Genomic DNA, 23389 nt, shown 5'->3' on the forward strand with positions numbered 1-23389 from the left:
AACATAATTACTTATGTTTTGTGTATTACTTATGTTTTGATAATAAAATAAAACATAATCACTTATGTTTTGGTAATTACTTATCATGAAATAGGACTGGGCTGAGGTGAAACTCAGGAGGAAAAAATTGGATAATACTTGTCATTCTGTTTAAATAAAGCATAACATTAGTTCCTTCAATAGGAAATAAAAACTTAGAACCGTAGTCGAGTGCTCAAACAGCAGAAACGTTTGAGTTGACCGTAGTTCTAGCCCATGTGATTACTAAATATGGTGGTATTCTTTCTATTTCGTGAACTCCTCTGACCCTATGTGATTGCCGCATAGGGTCAGAAGACTTCAAACAAAAAATTTATTTTATTATAAAGATAAAAGTGGTTATGCCTCCGTTCAGAAAATGGCACACTAATTACCACAAACAAATGCAGCAAATTAATTACAATTAGGGTTATGCTTGGCAGGCCGCGATTCTTCTATATGAGTATCCCAGGAGATTAGTTGCTTTGCCTTTTTCTCATTTTATGATTTGATTATATTTCAAATATTAGGGTATCTTGATACTTAGGTACCTTCACCAAGGTACCTTCACCAAGTATAAACCCTAATTGTATGAAGTTTCTACATATGTTTCGTGGTAATAAGTGTTCGTTTTTCTAAAATTTATTTTATTTTTTAATTCATTTAAGTTCAGGGAAAAAACTGTCGTTGGTTTTTAGAAGTATTAACGACTTGGGTCATACTGATCCTCTGTGTATTATGTCTGTACAAGTGTATGTTCATGGGCCGTTTTGCATGTTTTGCGGGTTAAAAAAACCCGGAATAAGTGAAGGGGGAAACCCACTCCCTCCGACTGAGATCGACTAACTACATCCTCGATTGAAGAGGACTTTAGAAATTCCTCCAGCAGGCGACGGAATCGAACCCAGACCTCTCCATAAGGGTGACAAAGGGAGAAACCACTGTACCGAAAAGGAAGCCAGCTTAGAAGTAGCCACGATTTTATGTATGAACAGGTTTAAAAGTGTGCATGCAATAGCAGAGATATCACAAGCAAACAGAATGCGGTGCACCATACAGTGTATCAAAGAGTCGCATTCCATATCAGCAATTTGTCACTGCCATTTGCAACAGTGGCACCTTTTAACCTCATAAAGTCAATTTCAACGAGTGTAGAGAAAAGATCGAAGAACGAGAGCCATGTGTGCGGGGTAATGTAAGCGAAAAATAATGGAAAAACTGAAGGCCTCCGTAGTCGAGTGGTCAGGAGCGGGAGTGCAGTAGCACACGCTCTTTGGGTAGACCGGAGTTCAAGCCCCTGACTGCTGAATACGGTCGATCTGCCAACCCGCACTGGACCAGCGTGGCAGATTATGGTCCGTTTCCCTCAACATGAATTGTTGAGGAGGCTTCCATCCTGCAGTGGGTTGATAATGGCTGCACTTTACTTTTTTTTAATGGAAAAACTGACGGATCCCTATGATGAAAAAAAAAATAATAGAAAAACTGACGGATCCTTATGATGAAAGAAACCCGAGCGATGTTCTTGAACAACTTTAGGTTGAAGCTTAGATATCCACAGGAATTAGGGTATACTGTACAAGAGTGCGTGCACTATCTGTAGGGAGCTGCATAGTAGGGTTCCCAAGTCACACCAACAAACGAGGCGTTGTTCAATGACGCCTAGCCACTACAAACAATGTCTCATCGTTCTTAAACCACGGAACAGTAGAAATAAGCGCTATGGAGCGGCAAGTCCCGTTACACAGTTTTCAGATCAGATCGAGTGTGCTGTGGAGAATGATGGGGAACATAATCTTCGTCAGGATATTATGCCCACAATGAAATTCAAAGGTGTTATAAAGCTCCACTGAAACAGTATGAAGACCTGTTTTAAGAAAAAAGGAAGCCCAAAAACTTGTCTGATCAGTCCAGAGTCTAGACCTGAATCCAACAAATTTAACTGGAAAGCAGGATAAGGGCGCGATCAATGCGCAACCCTCTGCGACTCCTTCTACAAATGAACTGGCAACTAAACTTAAGGAAGAAAGGACAAATTCCTGTTGCCTGCTACAAGAACTTATCAAAAGATGGACCTACACCTATTAATTTGTTAAAATTAGTTCTCCCAGCCATGATGATGATGTCTGAATACTTTTGGTAAGATAGTGTTTATATAAATGAATGTATGTTTCGGATTCTGATGAATGAGCATTACTTGATAAGGAAAAGTCGGATCGACACCGATGAATTTACATGTTTTCCAGGATTTCAAAACTGTAGGTCTTTAGTTGTTAAGAATTTTTCCAGGTCAATGTTAGGTTGTTGACCTTCATTGTATGTATTTTATTTTATTTATTTATTATTTTTTTTTTTTTTTGATAAAATTTTTCCACGAATAATGAGGAAATACACAGAACAGCGAGATTGTTTCCAAAACTGACGATGAACAACAGATATTTCAAATTAAAAAAAAAAAATAAATAAATAAAAAGGCTGTAGTAACACCATGGGCATGGAAATCTTGTCACAAATGTAGTAACAGATACAGCAGAGTGATAAATTAACGCTGCGCATATAAAGACAGCATTGTATTCATCAAGTATTCCAACATCCATATAATCTCTTCCTTACTGTAAAGTCCTCACATGCGGTATCAAGTTAATTTTGTCTCAAACAGAGGGCAGAGGGTTATCCAAACAGAATTTTTTAACCCATCTTAAATAAGCCCAACTTTAAAATACATGTAGTTTACAAAACACACACACACACACAAGATATATCACGGTCTTAAATGGTTTTCTCAAAACTAACTAACCAACAAAATTTGTACTTTTTAAAAGTTTTTATTTTTTTTTCCACGAAAACACTAGTGATGAAAACAAGCTAACGATTTCTTCTGAAATGATGAAATACTGTATTAGAACTACTTAACAACCTTCAGTGAAAAAAAAATCTAAAATAATATTCCTGTTGTATTTTTAAATAAACAATTTAAAATTAATCATCTGTTTATGACACACAACTTCAACTTGAAACCTTTTGCCCTTACTCTACTATACTGTGGTAGTTTAAGGGGGGGGAAGGATAACAATTACGAAAATCATGTTAAGAAACAGCAAATTCTGTTATCAAATAAAGCATTAGACTCTTACAATCATTTTGGCAGATAACCTTGGAAACTGTGAGAAGTAATATCAAAGTTTCCTGGTATGCAATGCGTTTTAGATTAATTACTAAATGATGCTAAATAGGAGAATTCATCTCTGTAATTAACTGTAAGTTAATTAGGTAAGGGACTTAGAGAGGCATAATGCGAGTTATCCTAACAAATGGGATTGTTTTTTGAACAGTCTAAGATTGTCATTCGAATTACAAATGAACAGCACAAGAAGAATTAAGATTTTCGCAATAGCAACAGGTGTGCTGAGGAATAGAATATAAATGGAGCTTGTTCTGTTTATTACGAATTATGGGAATACACTTTACAAATTAAGGATATAGTGGTTATTAAGAAACTGCGTAGAGTGGTGGTTCTCATCCAGTGGTCGCTAATCCCCAGAGGATTCTGATGGATATTCTAGAGTCGTGACTTAGCATAATGAATTAAAAATAGAATATACTGAATCTCAAACGAAGATGAAACAAAACATCTTATTCAAGGTAGAGGTTACTCAGTTTGGGTTGATTCAAATGAGGTCAACAGAAGGTTGGGAAATGCTAACCAGGTTAAGGGACCACTAAAACCAAAGGAGAAAATGGCGTATGTACCGAGCACGCGTGTTAGATGGTTTTATGTGAAACATCATTGGCAAAATCCAAGTTAGCGATATCCGCGTCCATTTGCGATGGGTACGCGGCACACGATCTTGGTATTTATTACTGATGTTTCACATCAATAATAAATACCAAGCCAATAGCCAAATTAGCTAAATGTATCACAAAGGGGGATAGAAGGGTGACACGAGTAATTACAGACCAGTTAGTTTAACTTCTGTTCCGGGTAAAATAATGGAGTCACTGGTTAAAGATGCATTGCAGGATCATCTAGACAAGACTGCAGCAATAATTCAGACACAGCATGGGTTTGCTAAAGGAAAGTCTTGTCTGACAAATTTGATAGGATATTATGATGTGGTTACAAAGGAACTGGATGCAAAACATAATTTTGATATCATATATTTGGATTTCAGGAAAGCTTTTGACACTGTTGCGCATGGAAGACTATTGTACAAATTGGAGCAGAATGGTGTTAAGGGTAAGTTGCTACAATGGATAAAAGGATGGTTGAGTGGGAGAAGACAGAGGGTGGTAATCAATGGGTGCTGCTCTTCGTGGACTAATGTTATTAGTGGAGTCCCACAGGGTTCGGTGTTGGGTCCACTGTTGTATTGTATATTTATCAATGATATTGATGAAGGTATATCAGGCTTAATGTCGAAGTTTGCAGATGATACAAAGGTTGGCAGGGTTGTTAATGGCAGTGTGCTACTGCAACAGGATATAGATAATTTGGGCAGATGGGCTAAGAAGTGGCAACAGAAGTTTAACCTTGACAAATGCAAAGTACTGCATATGGGTAGAAGTAACCCCAGAGAAACGTACCAACTGTGTGGTACTACACTTAAGGTGGCAGAAAATGAAAAAGACCTGAGAGTAATTGTGCAGTCAGATATGAAGTTTTCTGAGCAATGCAGACAGGCTGCTAGGGGAGGTAATGGGGTTTTGTCAATGACATATAGGAATTTTACTAGCAGGGAAAAGGAGGTGATTGTCCCTCTGTATAAGGCAATAGTCAGGCCAAGCATTGAGTACTGCGTACAGGTCTGAAGGCCTCATTTTAGGAAGGATGTAGATTTGCACGAGCGTGTACAGAGAAAGGCAACAAGATTGGTGAGGGGAATGAAGGGATCCTCTTACCAAGATAGGCTTAAGTTCTGCAAATTGCAGTGGCTGGAGACTAGGCACCTGCGCGGTGATCTGATTGAGGTGTATAAGGCCTTGAATGGGTTGAGCACGCTGAATTCTGATGGGATCCTTCCACCTGTTCAGATTACGAACCTAAGGGGGCATAAATTCAAATTAAGAAAAGACAGATGTAGAATAGATGTGGGGAAATTTGCCTTTAGCCAGCGAGTGGTTAATTGCTGAAACAAACTTCCATCTGTCGTTTTTTTTTTTGGTAGTTGTTGGCGCATCGGCTTCTGTGGCCATAATGCACCTCCCAAGGTTTTTGCAGTACTTTGATCCAAGCCCGAGGCGGGATTCGAATCCGCGACCTTTGGGTTGCCAGGCAGGCACTTTACCCACCCGGCTAGCCCGGTCGGCATCTGTCGTTGTGGAAGTTGATAGGTTAAATAAATTTAAGGAGGAACTGGACAAGCATTTGGAGGGAATGGTGTGATTTTTTTTTTTTTTTTTTTTTTTGCTGATGCTGGATAAGCTCATACACTTGCTTTCTTGCGTCACATGCCGCTGCTACTACCTATTTGATTGCAATAAAATGGCAGCTGCAGGAAGTATGATTGTAACAATACAAGTATTTGATTACAAATATTTGTTTGTTGCAATGTTTGATTACAAATAATTGTACACTTGCAATCATACAAGCATGATTACAACAATACAGGTTACAATAATTCGCCTCTGACGGAAGCCCCGAATGCCGTCACTTCCGCATCGCATTTTTCATTAACATCACACTGTCTGCTGCTGGTCATTGGAGCCCTTATATCTTTGGACTCATTCTTCCATGTATAATCTTCGCTGATTATTGCTTCACCGTAAGACATTTTTGATGCGAAACATCCTTGGGGGAACCTCAACCTAGTAAATCTGATCGGTCACGAAAAATGCCACGCGGAAGTGACGGCATCTGCAGCTTCCGCCAGAGGCGAATTATTGTAACTTGTATTGCAAGGGTATCGGATTCGATAACAAAAACTTGAATTTGTGAGCAAAATATGAGTTGCGCCGATATGTTTTCCACAATATGAAAAAGATGTGGCTTACAAAGTTCGCATCTTTTCGCTTAACAAGTTCCTGTAATCACTTGGTGCAGGGCGGTTGTAGATGAAATTTATTTTATAAAGATGATATTCACTTAAGGTGGTGCAAGAGTTTTTTGCTAATGCCACTGAAGAAGCAGTAATGGTCCAGCAAAATTTATAGTTGGGTGGGGGGAATTGGCATATGATCGGCTCAGGTCAGTGACATGGGACAAAATTACCTCGCGGGGAGCGCTTATGTGCAATCATTGATTATCTTAAACGCTTTTTAAGTGTTTAAGATAATCAGCGACTCAGTGTTTTTAGGTAATCAGATAATAGAAACAAAATTCATCGACAATCGAAGACTATATGGAAAAATGCATATAAGTAACCATAAGGGTTGCACCAGGGTTGTCAAAGGTAATAAAGTACAAAACTTAATTTGTCTATAGAGTAAGCCAGAAGTATTGTAAACAAATTAAATAAATTTCAGTTTTTGATCAATTCAACTAATACTGAATGTAGTTGGGACACGATACCATTCACAGATCCGAAATTAATTTGATTTCGGTGAATATTGTGCGTTAAGAAGATAGAGGGAGAAAAGGACGAGTGGGAAAAAAAAAAAAAAAACTTGCCTGCAGGTGATAATAATCTTCCACCAGTCAGATTACTGTAACGCGGATAATGTCGGTGTGGTGTGAAATGACCTAACAGTATTGGGAAGATGATGGTAGGGGTATATTATACGCCAAATTACTCAGAGGATATTACAAAAATCTTCTTCGGCAATTTGAATGGACCAGCAAGTACGACTGTCTCATTTTGGGCGACTTCGAATTAACTCCTATAGACTGGTATACATGGACCGGAAATACACTATACAGTGACAGGTTTGAAACTGGAATCTTATCCCAGCATGCCCGAAAGGGTGCAAGGAGCTCTAATGTCCTAAGATGTGTCTCTCACTAAGGAGCCTAACCTAACTGTATCAAACATTTGACAGCGGAGGAACCAATAGTAGGCAGTGACCACAATACCATAAAATGGATTGTTCTAAAAAAACCTATTTAATCCAGCAAACTGGCAATTCGACCACAAAACACAGGCAACTTATAGACAATATATACAGCGCAATATGGCATAAGTCGCTGTTGCGCCTGAAACCCTACAACAAACCAAACCTATTTAGTCACAGCCGGTGAGAGATTCAATTACAAGAGAAGGGACTATACTTGAATGAGATATTTCCTGGGCTTTATTAACTGGAGTGAATACTGTATGGATTCGGATACACATATGCTATGGAAAATGCTCAAGGAACTTATCCAAGGAAGTCACAAAACATATTTATAGTCAGTGGTCATATACGTAGGATGCCAAATTGGTTGATAAGTGAGGTTAAGAGTGTGATTGAGCAAAAGAAACTCGCAAGGCGAATGCTACGACAATCGTGGAATTTCGATTTGTATGCGTATTGTAAGTGAATGGGTAACAAAACCACTGATGAGATAACATTTATCCACGAGGGCAAATGTGGAGCTAAGGGGAGAGGAGTTATAGGTAATTCACGACAAAAAATACTTAGGTATTATAATTTAACATGACATAAAATTTCCTATGCAGTGTAAACAGGAGGGTAGTGACATGTGTCACTAGCCTCCTGTTTACAGAAAAGTTACTGTAAATCATAGACATGTGTCCTGTCTATGATTTACAGTAACTTTTCTAGTAGAGAGAAGGACATCATTATCCCACTTTACATGGCGATGGTTAGACCCCATTTGGAATATCGTATTCAGGTCTGGAGACCACTCTTAAAAAGACAGAATTTCTGAAGAAGGTTTAGAGAAGGGCGACCAGATTGGTGACGAGTGCAAAGCGAACCACATATAAAGAAAGGCTTGGGTCTGGACTGCAAAGTTTGGCAACTGGACATCTTTAAGGGGAGATCTAATTGAGGCATATAAGGCGCTGAAGGTATTGAGTAAAATGAATGAGAAAGGTTGTTCTCCCTCGTGGGTGAGACAGGAATCAAGGGACACAAATATAATATCTCAGGAAATAACATAAGGCTGGATTTTAAGAAGATCACCCATAGCCAGCGGTTGCCGAACATTGGAATAAACTGCCTCCCAAGGTAAAGGCGGCAAGTGACTAAGTTTAAGGCAGAATTTGATGATTATATGAACGGATAGAGAATGAATATTCTGTTTCATTTTAATAATCACTTATTTTATCTGATGCATAAAAATTCATTCGGCCTTACTGATGCTAATCCAACTTTTCTCTTTATGCCGTATAAATCGGCACGCTACAACACAAAAAACATCTTTGATGTTATTGGTTTGATACAACGAAGTTATCGCAAACAGAGAAAAGCAAAGTTCGGTAATGGGAGAACTAGAAAACTTCTGAACAAAAATCGTAATCGCAAGATCTCTATAATGGTGCACTACAGATATTGGGACGTTGCGGTGTGTGTGTGTGTGTGTGTGTGTGTGTGTGTGTGTGTGTGTGTGTGTGTGTGTGTGTGTGTGGTATGATTGTTTATTGGCGCATTAGCTGCTATGGTTATAGTGCGCCTCCGTTGAGAAGTATGGGCTGAAGAGAGGACGGATTTTTCTTGAGAAAGCAATCATGAAGGCTGTCTTATGCAGGCTGATTGAAAGACGGAATCCGAAGGTGCTGAACTAACTGCGTAAAACCATGATCAGCCATCCTGGATCTTGATACAAGATTGATAACATCGAAGATCTTTATATCATCAGCATAACATAGTAGCTTGGTTTATCAATAAGAAATGTAAACCAGTGCTGCAGTGAAAAGCAGTACAGTAATGACACCTCCTTGGGACACACCCATACTAATAGATTTCTGGTAAGATGAATCCATGGCTTCATGAAAGTCTTTTCAGATGGCATGTTAGAGAGAAATGAGTGGACCTGACCACTTATAGAGTAATATTCATTGCAATTCTGAGGACATTTTGTGGATCAGTGGTATCAAAGGCTCAGCTTATGTCGAGGAATTTTATGCCCAATTTAACAGCCTCTTTAAATGAATCAATGAGAAAAAATATTTATTAATTTATTTTTACACTTCTCACACTGCACAGAAGAAATCCTAAAAATTTCATATAAATACAACCAAAAGATTAGTCACAAATGAGATGTCCGGTTTGGGAGTGAAACGCTCCATTGTGCGGCACCAAGCTTGAGCAGCTATTTTTAAAAAGTCCCAGTTACTCTTGATCTTGCTTGCTCATCCTTATTGGACTGAAGAATGAGGTGCATTCTGAATTTTTGCTGATATGCTTTCAAGAAAGTAAAGAAGTATAGTGGTAGGTGCTACGAGGAAATGTGGAAGATGCTACGAGGTAAAGTGCTATGGTGGTAGGTGCTCGTAGTACACTTGTTGTACATGCAAATGCCGACTATTCTTGGACCCACACAGTGGTTACTCTCATCACTAATTTCTTCAAAAACTTGCCTTTAGGCAAGATCAGAGAATAAACAAGTATTTTTCTAAAGAAAAAGATTTGTTTATTCCCTAGTGTAAAATAAATGAAATATATAAAATTTCTGTTTATGTTCCAGAACGACTGCACGGTCAGAGGAGTTCACAAGATAGAGAGAGAATACAAGAAATAGCACCGTATTTAGTAATGACGTAGGCTCGAACCACGATCACTCAAAACACGTGTACTTATGTACCCACGCACTGACCGCTACGGCGACCTCGCTTTTCATAATAACATTAATTGAACTGTAGAACGAATGGCACTCATCCTAGAGCCGTAGTAAGGGAAATGCTTAAGTGCAGGATGCAACTGAAAAAAAAAAAAAATAAATAATAATAATAATAATAATAAATAAATGAAAGAGCGCAAATATTTTCCCATTCTAAAGTATATCCGTTGCATGTTATAGTTAAGATTGAGAAGGCAAAAAAATTCCACCTTTGAAAAGCGCGCAATCGCTATCTGCAACTCTAGCCCACAAATGAGTGTCAAAAGTGAAAGAGGTACCGGCAGCCAACGCATTTCTAACCAACTAATTTGCCTAAAATTTCTTATGCCATTTTACACAATATACATAGACAGGTAGAGGTAGACATGTATAGTATCATATGTAAGGCGGCTTCCAAACGCTAGTTCAACTCCGCCGTGGTACACTGTGATGTTACAAAAACTCTGCAGAAAGGCCAGAAATGTGTGTAATGCTATGTTTGTGCCGTGTATGTGTTTGTTATGTTGTTTCTGGCAGCTTTGCTATCAGGAAGCAACAAGCACCAGGGAGGTGCGTCCTGATACCCGTCTACGCCGCGAGGAGGTGGACCACAACTGAGCGCGAACCTCAGCAAACTCGAGTGTCACGTACTGAATGTCCAAACCATTCAAAATATGAGCAAGTAAAATAAAATAAAACAGTAAATAAATAAAAATAAAAGGAATTAAAAGTTAAAGAAATCAAAAAATTTAAGTAAAAATTAATTTTTGAAATAAATAAATAATAATAAAAAAATAAAAATAATAATTAGAAAAATTAAGATAAAAATAAGTAAATAAAATAAAATAAAATTCAGAAAAAATAAAGATAAAAATAAGTTAATAAAATGAATAAAAATCCCACACCAGTGCAAGGTGGTGCCAGCAGATGATCCCACCTCAGGACCAGCAGGAGATAGAGGTCAGGAAGACACAGTAATATCATTCCGCGTCGTATAAATTTGATTACCAACTTTCCAAGTCGAAGATGGTGGTGAAGATGGTACTTCAGTTAAAAAAATGGTGGTAGTGACGATGGTGGTGGTATCAAGAGATGGCGACGTTGGAAATGCTGGTCTGGACTGGAGGTAGAGCTGGAATAGGAATAGTTCCTCAAATCCATGTCTGGCAAAGGCTTTATGTGCAAAATCTTGCAGATGAAATTTTTCTTTGGAGTCCAAGTGAGATGACTCATTGCCTGTAGAAAATGGTTGACACACAGCAGACACAGCTTGACGAAGATCCAAGTAATATGAACAGGTGAAAAGAACATGCTGCCAGTCTTCTGGGCTGCCACAGTTACAGAGGGAAGAATCAGACAGGTTAAACATAGCAAGTTTAGCACGAAGGGAACCGTGGCCAGTTAGAAGAAAAAGAGTGCAGAGACTCGGACTGGACCATTTTAGAATTGACTTTTGTAAGGCATAGGACACAGATGAAATAAACTTTCTTGTGACCATACCTTTGGAAGAAGAGGTCCACCGACCTTGCCAGAGTTGAACCAGGTGGTTCCAGCAACGAATTTTTTTCGGTTTTAGGATCGCAGTGGATATTAACAGTCTAAAAAGTCAACTGGAATGTCTAAGGAATGGCATGTCTAAGGTAATAGCAAAAACCTCGATAAGCGATTTGGAGGTCCAGAGATAGGCAACCGTTTAAAACCTGGAGCGCAGCTGTCAAGACAGTGCGACAGGTACGACTCATCATTAAGAGCATACGTCTTTGAATAGAAGAGGGTTTCTCTTGTATGGCAAAACCAGGCGCCAGTGCCATAGGTACAAATCGGAATAAACATCACTTTGTACAAAATACGAAGGGCACGATGGTTAATACCCCAGGACTGATGCGAAAGACGGACAAGCAACGTATACTTGGCTATTTTATCATGAAGGTACAAGTATGTTTCTGAAAGTCTAACTTACGATCTAGAATAATACCCAAAAATTTATGTGAGTCAACCATGGAGAGAGAGAGAGAGAGAACGACCAAAATGTTTTACAGTCGGAGGCCTGAAAATGTTATGGTTGCCCTTAAGATAAAGAAGCTTAGTCTTGTTAGGAGAAATGGTAAATTTATTAATAACGGACCAGCAGCACAGATCATTCATAATGCTACTGACAGTACTTTCCAAAGAATCACGAGAATTACCAAGGACAAAAAGGGTTAGATCATCGGCATATGCTATTTTTGAAGCATTGGGAGTTGAATGGAGAAGCCACTCATCTAGAACTAAATCCCAGACGAGCGGACCAAGCACTGAACCTTGTAGGAATCCTCGAGAGCCAGAGCGACTAAGTTACTGAGTTCCTGAAATTACTTGTACAGAACGGTGGAGAAAGTAGTTGCAAGTTAAGTTGTAGAGTTGTGAGGACACAATACACATAGCAAAATTTTTAACAGAAATATCGCTGTATACAATCCTTCCCCAAAAGGTTTTCACCTTCTGGTGTAAACAAAGGTTCCCTATTGCAATCCATATGCATAGTGTTATTCTTGTTACAAGAAAGAATAACATTAAAGCGGTAACGCCTTAAGAGTGACATATATAATACTAGCCACTAAAATACTACCTCACTGTATCTCCTTCCATAGCGACAACCCTCTTGACGATCTTCTGTTCAGGATCACGTGGAGATCTAGAGGAACATATATTAAAGATAATAACAATATAGACATAATAACAGTAGGAAAACATATAGACATAATAACAATAGGAAAACACCATAATTACATGGCAATATACATGGCAAATCCTCTGTAACAGATATTATTCTATGGTATGTACAAATCATTCACATTATATATTTCATAAATTCAATAGGTATAGGTTAGGGACAGATCAAGCGATAATGCAACCAGGGCTAATGAGGTGTTAGAATGCTGTGTCTGTAACCGCGCATATTTTTCGGCCGATTTGGTATTTGCTGGAGGAAAATCACCATGCAACCCTCGCCTGAGACCCAAAATCTCAGCCACACTGTGAAAAAGCCCATAAAAATTTCTCGCGTAATTGACGAGATTCGAACAAAAGGCTTTTCTACTCCATGTGGGATGCGGTGATTATAACCACTGTGCTGCCCTCGAGGACTCAATAGGTAATAAAGTCATAGGAACATTTATTAGGCTCAACAGTCCAAATGCATTACACAGAATAGTACTTATTTACAGTTTTATCAATACTCCGGTAAAAATTTATAATAATATATTACAAAGCAGACGGTTCAAACTATTTAATTCATTCTTAAGTTATAGTAGCAACGGTGATTAGTTTTTTTTTTTTTTTTTTTTTCAGATTTACAGACTAGCTCGTAAGTGTGTTCAAGAATTTAAAATAAAATAAATAAGTTTTCTGTTTATACTCCGGGACGACCAAACGGTCAGAGGAGTTCACAAGATAGACAGAAGACAGATTAGAAGAAACAGCACCGCATTCAGCAGTCACGGGTTTGAACCCCGGTCACTCAAGGCACGTGTACTTATGCACCTGCGCGCCTGACCACTAGGCTACGGCGGCCTCTTTTGTTGCCTGTAGATCTTGTTATCAGCGAATTTATCTGGATTCATTCCTAGCGCGTTGTATTGTAGAATATTCCCATAAAACATGTTCTTTTGCACGATTTAGAAAGTTTGATCCTCAAGATTTTGCTTGTTCTATCTCTATGGAATTTAACCTGTCAGTCAGTCAGTCAGTCAGAAATATCAGCCATAAATTCAAGGGTGGAATGATTCTTGGTGACATGATGAACCACCAGAATGTCAATTCGTGTTGTTTGTCAGCAAGACAGATCTAGAGATAATGAATGGATTACCTGCCCTGTGATTAACCATTGCTGGACCAGCTATTTCCATGGGTGGGAATTTTTTCTGGCAGCATGTGGTGCTGAGGACTAAATCTCAGAGGCATACACTGGTATGTGTATAAGGCATGTCTAGATATTGACTTAGGAGAAAAGTTGTGCCAACCAGTTAGCTATTATGAGCAAATAAGTAAACTTTCCGGAGGGTGTCCATTTAAAGACTAAGTCTCCATAACATTTAGGTAATCTTCTACTCTAAACATGGCTAAAACCGGTGAAAGATACCAATCATTCACTCCTGAAACTATCTAGTGGATTAGTGTATTCTCATCTATGAAACAGTCTTACTGAAATTTATTAACCATTGCAGCTATAAAACACGGAGACTTGGTTAAATTTTCGTTTTATCTACGCCTATTTCACGAAGAAAACAGACGTAGACAGATAAAGATGTACATAATTGTGAAAGATTTTTCTTTAATTTAACAAGCTTAAAAGCTAAATACATATGAAATGGTTAAAACAAAATAGCAAGCCAATTAAATATAAGGGCCATTTCGAATTTCTCCGTCGTGTAAATTAAGTTATCAAGTTTAGAAATGGAAACGTTTTGGATCGATAAAATAACAGCGGCAACGCCATTATAAAACTGATGGCAATAAGGATTTGAAAACTTTACTACTTAAGAAACTTGAATTCCATTTATAGCACCAGAACAGAAATCACAGTCCATACTTCGGGGAAGACGTTTTCGAAGCAAGGAGGGTCTTTCTATTGGGGAGCCGAGAAATTCGATATCTCAACAAAAACAACTGGTTAACTGGAGTGAAAGAACTACCAAGACATTAGATTCATTGCAGGCGGAGGATTTGGGATACTCACAAATTACATAACGCAATTTTTTAACTTTTGGAAAAAAAATACAAATTCTGCATCCAGTATATCACAATGGCGTCAAGTTAAAGGCTTTTCCTCTTTTTTTCATGGTGTCATTCTGATAACTGCTGATATCTGCCGTTTCATCTGTTGACTTAATCGGCACCTTGAAATTCAAAAACTGTATTAAATACATTCCCAACATCAGTATACAAACACGTGAGTCTGTCTTTTTATGTTCATTTGCACTCTTAACACATCAAATGTCCTTGCTTAACGTCAGTACTTTATCCAAGAATTTTTCGGTTGGATGTTAAGTTTACAATTATGAATGATCTCACTGTATTAGTATTACAATGGACGGTTCGTGGCAGCGCAAAAATCTAGTATACCTCTGCGCTTTTAACCGTCATTTATCAGCAACCCAGATCCCCACCCGACAAAGGTAATTTCTGCAACACTTAACTCTGTCTTGATAACATTTACAGAAATAACTACTGTCACAAGAAAGGGAGAAGATTTCTGTTTCAACAGGGGAAATTATAATGGTTGTAGGCAGTACGTTCTTTTCGGTTGAACAAAAATGATCGCTATGTACTGGCGACACTTCAAGCACTTGTGCTATAGCAATACTCTCGGTTATATGGACTAAGTGGGTGTCCGTTATTGGCGAATGTCCGTTAAATCAAAAGCTTTTTCCGAGATCATTTGCATCCCAAATAATTGAAAATTTGAACATTTACTCTGTATATGTATGTATTAGAAATACTGAAATAAATTTAACAATAAAAAACAAGCTTCATTTATCTTGACTTCATTTGGTTGTACATAATATTGGTTGATACATGATTACACATAATTAATAGAAGATAATTTGCTGTGGCTGCGCAGTGGTGCCTAAAAAATCTTTGTTCAGCGTCGCAGCTAAGAAACCGAAGTTTAGATACTGGTGAATATTCACAGCGACACTCCCTAAATTTAGCTTTTCTTTTTACTATATCCGGCACTTTTTTTCTTTTCTTTTTCTTTTTTTCCACGCCATATTCCTCACAGATGTGGGAAACAGACACATGTCTAACAACTTTAATTTCAGCACAACACTCAGATAAAATAGTCATGATGATACACTGTACGAGAGTTTATAATCATAAACCAAGACACGATGTGATAGGGAAATTATTCATAAACAGAATGGACCGCTTATTGTCGAGTGCTTGACTCAAGAGTTCCCGGTTTTCCATATCTCATAAATACACTGAAGTGCCAATGAAATTATTTCAACCGTTAAAGCCGAAATCAACTGAGGTCCGTAGAATCGAGGGTTTAATGTATTCTACTCGATACAGTAAAATGTGTTTGATTAACCTCCATTCTAAACTACAGATCCGGGTGAATCAAGGTGGGAACCAAATTGATCTTCATGAACTGGCCATCAAGTAGGTAATATTCGTCACTGCAGAACTCAGTTTCACATTATACCAATTATTATGTAACTACTATATTTGTATTAATTTGTATTTGTATAGGTAAAATATAGGAATTATCATTCTATATTATACCTGCTGTAATCGAAATCCTCTGTTTTCAATACTGCTGACTTTTAATCATGTCTTTACACAGATTGTAATATTTTTTCCTCTTCAAAAGATTCTCGTAAATTTATTGAATAATATATTTCAAATAACAGCACACGTTGAAATTGGCTTGATCAATAAATAATAGAAGCTTATCACCATACTATGTTTATAATAAATTTTTGTGCCATTCTAACGTACTGAAGACGTACACACTGCACTGTGTTTATGGTATAAAGCCAGCTCAAATTGACACAGCACGAATTCAGTAACTGCATTACTATCGTGCATGGAACAGCACAATGTTATACGCGCTTGTAGCGCCATCTAATGCATATATATGGAACCAAACAAAAGAAAATTGGAGGTTTTCAACGATTATATTTTTCTATTTCAGTTTTCTTCCTAAATGTTTGAACATATTTCAAAAAGGAACAGAGAGCATTGAATGCATAAAGGTTATGACAGTAAGTAGAGGAAAGTGGGAACGATATTAGGAAAATGTTCTGTCGAGTAACATGTCATATACTGTACTTAGTAAAGCTTTCATTATTGCAGAAAAGCAGACAATTTAAATTTAGCGCATTTTAAGTTAGTTTTTCGTTCACATTTCTGGCTCAATTCAGTGATTTCGAAGTTAAACTCGGAATTTTAGCTGCCAGCCTTGTAAATGCGGTAAAATATTATAAGTATTATTATAAGTAACACATGAATATTATACATGAGCAAATAAATAATGAATATATATAATTTATCCATTTCCTCTATAAAGAACGTCTCTGTTATTGCTGTGCCCTCATAATATCAGTAACATCTCGACACACCGCCAAATACATAAGCCCGTGACAAATCGATCAGAGGAGCAGAAAGTCTGTTGTATCCTTTATTCTTTCTTCGCTACAATCACGTAAAATAAAATAAATCAGCCTTAATGTTACCCTTCGCGCCATGTAGAACCCCAATAAGCGAGTGGGCAAATTACTGAAGTTCTAACAAAATTCATTGAATTACGTAGTGAAGAAATGTTAATTACAAACATAACATTAAAATAAAATATACATGAATTCGCTACTAGAGGGTTAAGATGTTTATCAGTTCTTTAAAATATGCTATTGGTTTTGGAAAAATAAACAGTATTTAGGGTTTAATTATTTATTTTATTATTATTATTTTTTATTATTACGTACTGCTCAAGCGATTTAATGTATTCAGTTCAAATGTGTTTGCAGTCCAACGTAATTTAATGCATAAACTGATACCACTTAGATGCTAACTGCGACGAATTTAAACGTTGACGCAAATGAGCAAGAAAATCGTTAAAAATAAACGCAGATCTTTTAGAAAGTATAAAGCTTTCATTTGTACGAAATGACAACTAAACAAAAATAATAAAAATGAGCCTCCTCGATTCTACGTATTACCAATAGACATTACAAAAAAAATAAATAAAAATAAAATAAATAAATAATAATAATGGTTTGATAATATGCTGCACTTTCAAAAGTCGTTATATTCAGCAAGAATATTAAGCTTTTACCACTAAAAAGATACACAGTAATAAAATTGCAGCACATGCTCGGGAAAAAAGAAAGAAAAAAAAAAAAACGAAACGCCCCGCGTAATGGAAAATTACAAGACAATTTACGAAGAGAGTAAGGTACTTTACTAAAACTATACAAAAAAAAAAAAAAAAAAAAAAAACTTTATTGGCGAGCAAGGTATTGAATGTAAAGGCCCATGCTCTCCATCTGTTGTGGATGGACTTTCCTGACTGCAATCATGCTAAAGTGATGAAAGTCATTGATATCACACGCCTGCTGAAGAGAGAGAGAGCCATCAATAGAAGCAGGCTGTAAAATATGATCGAACTATGTGCGGAACTCTCACGTGACAACGGTATTAATATCAAAATTTCTCATTATGGCCTTCATTAGTCGTTCCGGTAATTGGCATTTTCCTCGTTAAAGTTACTGCCATGACCCATATGCTCTAAATGCATATGCTCTAGGTAGAAGGAACAGCTGACCGCCTGCAGGAAACTTCTGACGCCACAGAAACTTCTTGAAGTACTGTGTCACTTGATTTGTTTTTGTTCCAATCATTACTTTTTAAGTTGTATCTATTTATTCTAACCAATAAACACTAATGCAAGTAATAAATTATTACATAATTTATTACTTGAAACTCATTAGCATGACTGAAAGGAAAAATTACACTATATCAAAGAAATAAAACTAGAGATTACTGTAACACTATTGAGTAAAATATTCGAAAGAATTTTCTGCAAATACATCAAATACTATGATGCCTACCTCAATTTGTTCAGTTTAACTAGAACTAATTCAACAGGAATGTGTTGTGGATCATTAGCATGGCAGGTGGCTTAAAAAATGCCTCCCTCGTTTGATTTATATGTAATAGAAATAAAAAGGAAATTGTAAAGTTTCCTAAGTGCGTATGCTTATGAATTTTCAAGCAAGCACTTGGCTCTGCGCTCGTAATGGAAGCATAAGAGATCTAAGTACAATTTAAGATTTAGCATACCAAAGTGTGGTCCATAAAGTTGATCCTACCAACTGTTCGTTATAATTATACCTACTCTTCTTGTATTAATTTGGTATTTTCTGATTTCTACGTACTGTGTCCAAAAAGTGTGGAACTAATAAAAAGTTTTCATTTTGGCATTTGCTTTGGTCATCGTTAAATGAAATACGGCGGATTGGAAGGACGAACAGTGGAGTGGGCTTCGAGATTGCCAAATTTTAAATCCACAAAATTTTTATTTCTGGGGCAGCAGCTATACGCGCCCGTTAAATTTTTTTAATGAAAAATTACACTGTATATTTAGCACAAATGATTGTTTAAAACAGCAACACCAACACATCTTCATGATAGCGGGTACTACATTTCTGAGATCTCATTCAGCTTCCCACCCAGTATTGCGAACAGCACAAAATAATTAACTCTTTTATGGAAAACGCAGCTGTTTTGGAAAAGCCAGTACGCGTACCTATGATGGATAACTGTAGTACTTTTAATGTGAATGGTAGTTTTCAACATAAAGATGAAGGTAGTGTGCTTAAGTTGGTTCAACTCAATGCCCAAAGATGTCGTGCGGTTACTGATGAAATTAGAATGGTGGCCGTGCAAGAAAGTGTTGACATTTTGTGTATGCAGGAGCCGTATGTTGGTTCCTTTGCACATGGACATAAAATTGTTGGTTTTCCTGCTGATGCCAGAGTTATAAGTGTAGTTGATGTGAAACCTAAAACAGCAATTGTGGTCTTGAATAAGTTATTGCAGGTAACTGTCCTCTCTGGGCTGTGTAGTCAGAACTCAACATGTGTGAACATTAGTACTCCTAGGTTGACTTTTAATTTAATATCTCTTTATTGTCCTCCAAGTCACGAAATTGTTAATTCTATCCATTATATGGAAACTGTTTTCAGTGAAATTGGTTGTAGTAATTTAATTATTGCATTGGATTCCAATGCAAAGTCTAACTTATGGTTTAGCGGCATGACTGATCAGAGAGGTCGCTTAATGGAGGACTTTATTTTAATGAATAATTTGTGTGTAGTCAATATATCAGGTCAGCCTTATACTTTTAATAATGTTCATGGCAGGTCGAATATTGATTTGACTATAGTTACTCAGGGGTTATCCAGACGAATCTGTCATTGGCTTGTGAAAACGGACTATACGAATAGTGATCATAGATCTTTGGTTTTTCATATTAATTTGGCTGATTTAAATACTTCTTTAGATTTTGATAATTTTGAATTAACTAGATTACTTATAAGAAGATTAACTGGTCTAGTTTTGCACGGTCAGTGGCTTTAGATTTTTCAGGAGACAATATGGTTAATTTGAATTTTTTTAAATGCTTGTGAGTATGCTGCTTTCGTTCAGTCTTCATTGCTTAGAGCCCTCAGTTGTGCCTCAAGAAGACAACGAGTTAAGCGGCGAGTTGTTAATTGGTGGAATGCGGAATTATCCAGGTTAAGGAAAGAAGTATTTTTATGTAGGAAGGCATATCAGAGGTATAGGCGGTGGGGGCTGAATGAGGCTCAATTTTATCATGCATGTTATAGGAATAAAAAGAAAATTTATTATAGGGCTATTTATGAGAGTAAATTAAAGGCTTGGAGAAATCTAGTTACTAGTGTGGGCAATACAGATCCTTGGGGATTAATTTATAAACTAAGTATGAATAAAGTAAGACCTGGAGAGATAATGAATACCGTAATCGTCAATGGAGTGGAAACAACTGATTGGATTACAACAGTGCAGGCAATAACATCGGAGTTGTTTCCTCATGAGGAAGAAGTGGGGGAGACAACAGAGCAAGAAGGCATCAAGGACTCTAATGTAACATACCTTGGGTCTGTTGATATTAGCTTATTTACTTTAGAGGAATTGGGCCGTTTCTAAGAAAATTAACATTTCCAAAGCCCCAGGAATCGATTTAGTAGAGAATATCGCTGTTCTTAAAATGATTGAGCTTTATCCTAACATCTTGTTAAACTTGTATAATAAATGCTTACTTCAAGGTACCTTTCCTGGGATCTGGAAAGTTGGTTTGATCAAGCTGTTAGTTAAGCCGGGTAAAAAACCAAATGACCCAAGAGGGTATAGACCAATTTCGTTATTGGCCAATCTTGGCAAAGTTTTTGAAAGATTGTTATTTTTAAGATTGAACCAAGTCATGGATAAAAATGGTTTGACCCTGCCTTATCAGCATGGTTTCAAGAGAGGGCATTCTACGGAGGATGCCATTAATGATCTCATGAATTTCACCAACCAGGCAGAGGATAAGTATGTGTTAGCCATCTTTATAGATTTCACTGGAGCTTTTGACATGGTGTGGCATGAGAGTATTCTGTCTGCATTAAGGGGTATGCAATGTCCAGACTTATTGTATAGGACGATACAGAGTTATTTGTATTGTAGGAAAATTATACTGAAAGCTAAGCATCTACAGTTTAATAGGAATCTTTCGAGAGGGTGTCCTCAGGGGTCTGTATTGGGCCCACTTTTTTGGAACTTAGTACTTAATTTATGGCTAGAACAATCAATTGAAAATCTGCATAAGATTGCTTATGCAGGTGATCTGGTTTTATGTATTACTGGTAAATCCAGGGCTGTGCTTGAAATAAGAGTGGCCCAGGTATTAGAAAGTCTAGTGTCGTGGGCTGATCTGCACAAACTATTGATATCTACAACTAAAACTGTTATGATGCTTCTTAAGGGGAAACTAAATTATGCGCGACCGCCAAAAGCTTTAATTAAGGGGAGGCAGATTCCCCTAGTATGAGGTGAAATATCTAGGTATAAGAATTGATGATAGATTATCGTTTTTCCCACATTTAAATTACTTACACGAAAAAATTAAAAAATTTAGTGCAGCAATAATTCGACTAACACGGTCAGATTGGGGGTTGAAAAGGAAAGTTTTAAATTTATACTACAAGGCAGTCTTCTTACCCATAGTTGCGTACGGAGCATCAGTGTGGTACTTCAGTGTTACTAACGTTAAATTTAAACAGAAATTGTTATCGATTCAGCGCTCAATGCTTTATGTTATTTCTAATTTGTGCAGAACAGTCTCAACGAATACTATGCAGGTTTTTGCCGGGCATTTGCCTCTAGACTTGTATATTGTGTATCGGGCCCTTTGTTATTACTTAAAAAACAGGCATAGTGGTTTCTTTCATGAATATTACATCTGATGTCACTATAGAGATAGCTAAAGCTAAGAAAAATGTTCTAACACAGTTGATTGGTATGTGGCAACAGAGATGGGATCTTAGTGCAACTGGGGAGGTGACTAGATTGTTTATTCCAACAATTAAATTTACTTATGATAGTAACAACAAATGGTTTTTTCCTTCTATGGTAACATCGTTTATTTTAACTGGCCATGGCTCATTAAATTTTAAACTACATTACTTTGGTCTAGTCAGCTCTCCTTTATGCACTTGCGGTCAACCTGAGACTTGGAGTCATTTATTATATGATTGTAGTTTGTATGTTGAACATAGAGAAAGGCTAAAAGTGAAGATTGGTAATTTAGTTAGAGGCTGTGAAAGTGACCTTATTGCTAATCAGGATAAATTTCAAGCACTGCAAGAGTTCTGTGTAACTGTTTTTCAACGGAGAAGACATTGGAATAATCTAATGATTACTAATTAAGATTTGGTTATATACATTTTGATTATTTGTGTGTTTCCCCCCCCCCCCCTTTTAGTTTGTTTATATTATGTGTGTGTGTATATATGTATTTTATTTATTTATTTATTTTTCTTTTTTTTTTTTTTTTTTTTTTTGCTGGCTCTCAGGTGTGGGCAGCCTGGGAGCGGGACTGCTGGCACCCACCGGTATAGCACTACTTCCGGTGGGTGCGGGATTTTTGTGCATGAGGCACTTAAAATAGAAGACCAGGCCCAGCACCAAGTGAATATGGGCTTATTTGTAAACCCCTGGCCTTTTGGCCGTGAAGGAAAAGTTGCAATACTTAACCTTGTAACCTGTTGCACTAATGATCTCTCTCTCTCTCTCTCTCTCTCTCTCTCTGGCACAACACTGCGGGATCTCCCCATTCTCTTCAAACCTTTCCTGGGGAATTGGATTCTTGCTGGCGCTGCTCGGCAGTGCGGGATTGCAACCCCGAGCCGGAGTAAGATTTCATATGCTCGCACTCCTAAGAGCGGGATCATAACGAGTCTGATATTGATGGTTTAGCATTATTTGAAGAACTTAGAGTACTTGAAATTTATATTAAAGACAATATTACACCATTTGAAGCGTTACAATATATTTTTAAAAAAACAATTTTACATATACTTTTCAAATATTGTAAAAGTACTCACAATGTAATGACAAGTACTGTTGTTAACCACGCGACATGTGTGGTTGGTTTACGAAGTCTCTGTAATGGAATGTAGAAACATGTCCAATTCATGATGTATTTGTTTTTATTGTTATCTTTTTCAAAGGGAACACCCCCTAAAAAGCCTCTGGCTTATGTGTTCTCCCTCCCTTCTTGCTGTTATCTCCCAACAATTGTAACACAAAATAGGGATAAATAAATTATCAAATTATCAAATGTAGCAGTTTCATTAAAAATTTATGCAAATGAGGGGAACAAAAGGGTGCTCTTACCAAGAAAGGCTTAAATTCTGCAAATTTCAGCTTCTAGAGACTAGGCTCCTGCGAGGTGATCTGACTGAGGTGTATAAGGCCTTAAATGGATTGAGCAGGCTCAGTGCTGATGCGATTCTTTCTCTTGCTCAGATTACACACTTGTGAGCTCATAAATTCAAATTGAGGAAAGACAGTTGTAGAACAGTTATTCGGAAATTTGCATTTAGCCAGCGAGTGGTT

The 23389-nt window shown here is 37.2% G+C and overlaps 1 protein-coding gene across 2 annotated transcripts in view; it reads right to left on the bottom strand.

Annotated features, from left to right (window-relative positions):
* The window catches only part of LOC150086929 (mitochondrial inner membrane protease subunit 2), a 254550-nt gene that overhangs the window by 25677 nt on the left and 205484 nt on the right, over positions 1-23389 (bottom strand). For both annotated transcript variants that reach the window (XM_090371685.1, XM_090371686.1), the window contains exon 3: positions 12327-12392. In XM_090371685.1, the coding sequence (XP_090227811.1) occupies positions 12327-12392 (66 nt within the window). The remainder of the gene's footprint in view (positions 1-12326; positions 12393-23389) is intronic.

This window comes from Mastigoproctus giganteus, chromosome 4, assembly GCF_048544385.1.
Source record: "Mastigoproctus giganteus isolate SK-2022 chromosome 4, ASM4854438v1, whole genome shotgun sequence".
Classification (NCBI taxonomy): domain Eukaryota; kingdom Metazoa; phylum Arthropoda; class Arachnida; order Uropygi; family Thelyphonidae; genus Mastigoproctus; species Mastigoproctus giganteus.